The following is a 6,259-nucleotide window of genomic DNA, read 5'->3' on the forward strand; positions in this document are numbered from 1 at the left end:
CCAGAAAAAGGTTTCAAGGGAAACCCACACGTGTCACAGGGCTCCCCCTCCCAGGACCCCCAGGACCTGCCCCAGCTGCCAATCACTCTACTCAGACGCATGCTGCTGCTAAAAGAAATCCTGGCCACCCCAGGGGGGACGTCCACACTGGCATTTCGTGCTCTGTGCCTTCTGTTCCTGGGACTCCTGGGGACAGAGCCAATCAGCTCTGGAGGCCCCAGGTCCACATGCTCTGGAGTAACCCGCAGCAGAGAGCATGGCAGTGAGGGAGTTGTCCTGGTGGCTGGTGATTGAGGAGACGTTTTGCACCTTTTAAAATCTGCCTCTTCCCTTCCCACTGTCTTCCTGGCCAGTCCCCCCTCATGAGGCCTCAGCCTGGGTCTCTGTCCCTCAGGCCACCTGCCAGCAGGGTCCCTCTGGGTCCTTGGTGTTTTACCATAGAGAACTCAGCCCTGTGTCTCCTCTGCACAGTCCCCTGAGACCAAAGTCTAGCCAAGGCAGGAGCAGTCCACCATGTTGCCTGGGTGACCCCAGTGTGGCCCACTGGTGCCTGAGGACTTAGTGTCTCTCGCTTAGGTGGTGACTTCTTGGGGACAGTGTCCAGGTCTGCTTTGCAGACAGGGTGTCACACTGTGTGGCTGCTGAGGGAGGGAGGAGAGGGGACCTGCTCACCCCAGTGGCCTCCTTCATCTCCTGACCCTCCAATCGTCAATGGCCCTGGGGTCACTCAGGGCTCTGGTTAGAGGAAGCCCATGAGTGACATTGCAGAAAAGTCTCCCAAGAGGAAAGATGTCAAAGGGAGGGAGGAGACAGGGTGACACAGGGAGGTCCCTGTCCTCTCTGTCCTCAGGGCTGCAGGCTGGATGTGGTGGTGGGGGCCGGTCTCCAAGTGCAGAGTCCTCCCTGGCAGAGGCTGGCTGAGGCTCCTCCTCTAGGAGGCCACCGTTCCCTCTGTCCCCTTCCCGTGGGCCTCCTCCTGTGGGCTCTTAGTTCCTCAGAGAGGAGCTCTGGGGGCAGACTTCCCCTGTGGCCCTGCAGCCCCGGCCGACATGCTGCTGCTGCTGCTGCTGCTGCTGCTGCTGCCCCTGCTGCGGGGCTGTGGGCGGGTGGAGGGCCAGGGGCGTTATGCCCAGCCAGGTTACTCCCTGCAGGTGCCCAGGGAGGTGACAGTGCAGGAGGGCCTGTGTGTCCATGTGCCCTGCCAATTCTTCTACCCCTGGAGCAGCTGGACTAACACGGACCCAGCTCATGGCTACTGGTTCCGACTACGGGACAAGGGCACGGATGCTCCAGTTGCCACCAACAACCCTGACAGGAAGGTGCGGGAGGAGACCCAGGGCCGGTTCCACCTCCTTGGGGACCCAAGAACCTACAACTGCTCCCTGAGCATCAGAGACGCCAGGAAGACAGACGCAGGGTCCTACTACTTTCGGGTGGAGAGAGGACGCTTGAAATTCAGTTACACAGATCACAGTGTGTCAGTGCATGTGACAGGTAAGGCTCCAGGTCAAGGCAGCCTCAGGGAGGTCACAGGACAGAGCTGGGTGGGAGCCTGCCCTGGGGGAGTTGGGGTCAGGCATTAGGGGCTCAGGGAGCAGCTGGGTCAGAGCCTGAGCTTCTCTCAGGGCCCCACCTCCCACCCTCCCTCCTGACCCTGCCTGTCCCCCTCTGCTCACCAGCCCTGACCCACACCCCTGACATCCTCATCCCTGGGACCCTGGAGTCTGGCCGTCCCAGCAACCTGACCTGTTCTGTGCCCTGGGCCTGTGAGCAGGGGACGCCCCCCACCTTCTCCTGGGAAGGGCCCTCTGTGTCCTCCCTGGGCCCCAACATCACCCACTCCTCGGTGCTCACCCTCACCCCGCGGCCCCAGGACCATGGCACCAACCTCACCTGCCAGGTGAAGTTCCCTGCAGCTGGTGTGACCACAGAGAGAACCATCCAGCTCAATGTCACCTGTGAGTGATGGGCCAGGACACCTGGGTCCTGGAGGCTGTGAGGGGCAGGAAGGAGGCTTGGGTCCCAGGGTTGGGAACACTTTGTGTCCATGTCCTGGGATCCTAGTTGAGTCAGGGACCTTGGAGGGCACAGGCCTGTCCCTCTGTGTGTCTGTGGTCATGGGGTGGGTGTGGGGAGTGCTGTCTTATCTTCAATCCAACTAAAAGGGGAAACAAACCACCTTCCTGTCCAGATGCTGCAGAGAGCCCTGCAGTCAGTGTCTCCCCAGGGCTGGCCCAGGCAGGGGGGGCCTCCCCGGGGCTGTTAGTGCTGTGCTCTCTGAGCCAGGCTGGCTGACACCTGGCTTCCAGGTGTCGGAATACGGGAGAGGCTGGAGGTCACCTCAGGAAGCCCCCCTCAGGCCTCCATCCCCAAATATCTTCCCATAATTGCATAAGGACATTTGGGGGTGACCAGCAATGAGCTCTTTGCATACCTCAAGGAATTTTCTGTTTTTATTTTTCAATCACTGAATGTCTTGGGGACATTTGAAAAATGGTCTTTATATTTTAGAGGAAATGAAGGTTCACTGCAAAATCAAGTGACAGGTGCAGAGATTTCCCATACACCTGCTGCCCCTGTGTGTGCACCACCTCCTGAGTCAGGTGATATCCCAGTCCACAGTGGGTCATTTACTACAGTCCACAAACCTACATGGACACGTCACTGTCACCTGGAGTCCTCAGTCTCGGCAGGGCCACCCTTGCAGTCGTGCATTCTGTGGGATTTGACCCCATAACACAGTCACACAGAAGAGCCTTGAAACGTCTCTGGGACGTTCTTGCTTTTCCTGTCAATCCTTCCTCCCTTGGCCCTGACCTCTGCCCAGAGACCAGCACCACGGCCTGTTCCCATCGCAATGGCATCTGGTCCCCTCGCTGGACAGTGAGACCCCAGGGCAGGGGTGGTTCCCTCAGGAGTCCTCCTCAACTGTGGACCTCCACTGCCCAGGGACACCCCGACTCCAGGTGTCGAGGTCCCGGGAGGCTGCCCAGGTCTGAACCGAGGCCTGACATGGGTTCCCTGCTCCACCCTGCTTCTCGTCCCTTCTGCAGGCCCAGGGAGCCCTCTGACCCTGAGTGACAGGGCCAGCAGAGACCAGGACAGGAGACTAGGCAAGAGGGAGGGATGAGGTCCCTCAGGGTCCTGCACCTTCTCTGTCCCCGTCCCTGTCTCTAATGGAAAGTCCTTGACCCCATAGCTTCATGGCCCCACAGTGGCCAGGTCTGGGGTCTGTGGTGTGGAGACCCTGGGTGGAGAGAGACTGGGGTCCCAGGTCTGGGCAAGAGCCTGGGTGGACAGGAGGCACAGGGTGAGCTGTGTCCTTCTCCTAAGGTTCCTGACAAGGGGGACGTCTTCTGAGGGGTGGGAAGACTTAGGGGCTGAGCCCACGTGGGAGGTGAGGGCCCCCGAGTGCAGGAGAGGAGGGGACACGTGCCTGGTTACCAAGATTGGAGGTCACCCAAGTCTCTTCTCTCTGCAGGGAGCCAGGGGACAAACGCAGCAGCAGGAGTGGTCTGGGGGGCCATCGGGGGGGCTGGCGTCATGGCCCTGGTGGCCCTCGGTCTCTGTCTCACCTTCTCCATGTGAGCCCCAGCCTGGGGTCGGGGGTGGGTCGGGGTGGAGAGGGGGGATCCAGGGTTGGAGGGACCTGGAGGGGTTCTGAGGGCCTGGGACCAAGATGGGGTGCAGTGGTGCTGAGGATCCAGGCTGCAGCCTCTGGGCAAGCCTGTCCCCTCCCAGCCCCAGCCTAGATGCCCAGGAAGCAGGGTGGAGAGGGGACCTTGTCACAAAGTCCCATGGTGAAGGCCACCAGGCCACCCCTGACCTAGACCTGCCAGAGTCACTCACTCCAGGCTACGACAGTGACCCCACCGTCTGAGCAAACCAGGCTCAAAGACACCCGTGTCCCCTCAGAGTGAAGTCCCACAGGAGGAAGGCAGCCAGGGCAGCAGAGGACATGAGTGACACCGAGCCCGCCCTCCAGCCAGCCTCCCTGGTAAGTGCCCTGGGCACCCTGGGATCCAGCTTGTCCCCAGGGCATGTCCCCAGGTGGCCACGGTGGTGCCCACTCAGCATGCCTAGAACTGAGCTGGTCGCCTGTCCCTTGTTTAGAGTTTAGGTCTCAGTGTTGAGACATGGCAAGGCCAGTCTGCAGGGGATGATGGCCTTGGGTGAAGACAGTGTGTGACTCCCAGTTCCTAGAGGAACAGGCAGGCCACGCCACGCAAGGCCACTCGTGGAGTACGAGGGCTGGTCAGAGGACAGGGTGAGGGAAGACGTGGGCAGAAGCCCATGCTGAGGGCCTGGGGGAGACCGGGCGGGCAGCGGGTAGGACTGGCTGCTCTGTGTCAGCAGAGCCTGGGGTTGGGGTGTCTCTGTTGCCTGGCGCCTTGCCCTAGGTTATTAGGGTACGTGATGGTCGTCCAGAGAGGAAGGGCTCCAGGAGGACGGGGTTGGTCTGGGGTCTGGGTACCTGGTCTGCAGGGAAAGGTGCATAGTGGGCGTGTCCTCTGCTGTCCCTGGGGATGGGCTCTGGGAGAGGCAGTGTCTGGGTGGGCAAGGCCCTGATGTCAGAACCTCAGAAGTGCGTGGCCAACACATCCCTACACCCTTCACTCGCTGGGTTCCCCATCTCTGATGGCACTCCTGTCCCCACAGCCCCACAGAGACCTGGCCCCTCTCCACCCCAGTCCCCCATCCTTCTCCCTCTGCCCACCTGCACCAAGGTACTCCTGTTCCTCTGAAGTCAGCCTAAGGCAGCCCTCCCCCTGAGCCCAGCTCCCCCACTCCTTCCTGCCTCACACCCCTCCCCCAGCCCATCAGCAGGACCTGTACCAACTGTCCTTGTCCCCACCCAAGTTTGAAAAGCTCTGCTTCTCCTCACTGCAGAAGAGGAGCCCCTGAGCAGCCTGCCCTGGCATTTGGGGCAGGAAAGGCAGGGTCAGGGTCAGCGCAGTGGACCTAGAGCCCAGAACTGGGCCTCAGCAGAGAAGGGCTGGTCTCCAAACCCTCCAGGCAGCTCGGCCCCTCTCCATGGCTGCCCAGGCTCCTGTGGGCACAGCTCCCCACACCTGGTGGCAGCCTCAGTCCCCGGGCCTCCCACCTGAGCTCCACAGGACAAGACCTCTGTGGCCACCTGTGCCCTGTCCTCTGCAGGTGTCCCCATTGACCATCACCTGCCTATTCAGCAATCCGCACTGGTCCCCTCTGACACTGACCCACAGGGCTCCCTCTGCACTGCCCCCTCCTGGCACCCAGTGCTGGGCACAGAGGCCCAGGACCCCAGTGGCGTTTGGGATGGAGGGTGCGTGAGGGGCAGCCCCTCTCTCTGAGTCATTTCCCGTGTCTGCGAGACGGCAGAACAGGGGTCTGCACCCAGGTCTGGGAATGCAGAGCAGGACTGGGAGCAGCAGGGGACTCCTGTGATGTGAGGCAGCAGGCCACCTGGGGAGGAGGAGGAGGGCAGGAGGGTCCTGCCAGGGTGGACCCCGCCCAGCCCTCCAGCTTCTCCACCCTGCCCTGTGTGACCCTCTCCTCTCCACACAGGGGAGTCGGCTGGAGCCCCCGCTGCCTGGCCCTGCTGACCCCTGCAGCTCCTCAGGAGCTGGCCCTGGCTTGGGCCAGGAGCAGGAGCTGCACTACGCCACCCTCAGCTTTCACTGGGCCTCCCACGACGTCCACGGGGCAAGTCCTGCAGAGGACACCTCCACCCAGTACTCAGAGATCAGGGCACAGGGAGGGACCAGCAGGAGCCTGTCTCAGCAGAGGACGCCTGCTGTGGAGCCACACTGAGTGACCACGCCCTCCAATCCTGATGCCCAGGCTCTGGCCAACCCTGCATTCCTGTGGCCTGGACAGAGACCCAAGGGGACAGCAAGGAGGGCTTCTGTGTGGGGCATGTCCCTAGGGTGGAGTCACACTCACCTGTTCCCTGTAGTCCTGCCCCTCTGCCCTTTTATGGATAGAACTTTCTAAGAACAGAGTCCCCCAATAAAAGGTGACTCCAAATATGTTCTCTTTCTCTCTCTCTCTCTCTCTCTCTCTCTCTCTCTCTCTCTCTCTCTCTCTCTCTCTCTCTCAAAGCTCTTGTGACTTTCTCTTGATCTCCCATTTGGGAACCTGAGGCCAAGAGCCATGGAATCGGTCCAGAGCTTCTGTGAAGGTAAATTCTGTGTTTTATTTTGTGTCCTGCAAATTCACAGGAGCCACCTTAGTTCAGCGGCCTGAGCTGCTAGGGGACAGCATCCTACCTTCCTGG

The 6,259-nt window shown here is 61.1% G+C and overlaps 1 protein-coding gene across 1 annotated transcript; it reads left to right on the top strand.

The window, feature by feature from the left end:
- The first annotated feature begins 865 nt into the window (after positions 1-865).
- Positions 866-6,009, top strand: LOC144370696 (myeloid cell surface antigen CD33-like). Its single transcript, XM_078031501.1, has 5 exons — positions 866-1,494; positions 1,680-1,958; positions 3,482-3,584; positions 3,916-3,997; positions 5,548-6,009. Exons 1-5 carry the CDS (start codon positions 1,050-1,052, stop codon positions 5,791-5,793), a joined length of 1,155 nt encoding a protein of 384 aa, XP_077887627.1. The 5' UTR covers positions 866-1,049; the 3' UTR covers positions 5,794-6,009.
- The last annotated feature ends 250 nt before the right edge of the window (positions 6,010-6,259 follow it).

Source organism: Ictidomys tridecemlineatus, chromosome 15 (genome assembly GCF_052094955.1).
Source record: "Ictidomys tridecemlineatus isolate mIctTri1 chromosome 15, mIctTri1.hap1, whole genome shotgun sequence".
NCBI classification, from domain to species: Eukaryota; Metazoa; Chordata; class Mammalia; order Rodentia; family Sciuridae; genus Ictidomys; species Ictidomys tridecemlineatus.

Excerpts from the sequence above, each read along its gene's own strand:
- LOC144370696 (XM_078031501.1), top strand. The coding sequence starts at position 1,050 with ATGCTGCTGCTGCTGCTGCTGCTGCTGCTGCTGCCCCTGCTGCGGGGC. Across the intron at positions 1,495-1,679 it reads TGTGTCAGTGCATGTGACAG|CCCTGACCCACACCCCTGAC; the intron begins GTAAGGCTCCAG and ends TCTGCTCACCAG. Across the intron at positions 3,998-5,547 it reads CCCTCCAGCCAGCCTCCCTG|GGGAGTCGGCTGGAGCCCCC; the intron begins GTAAGTGCCCTG and ends CTCTCCACACAG.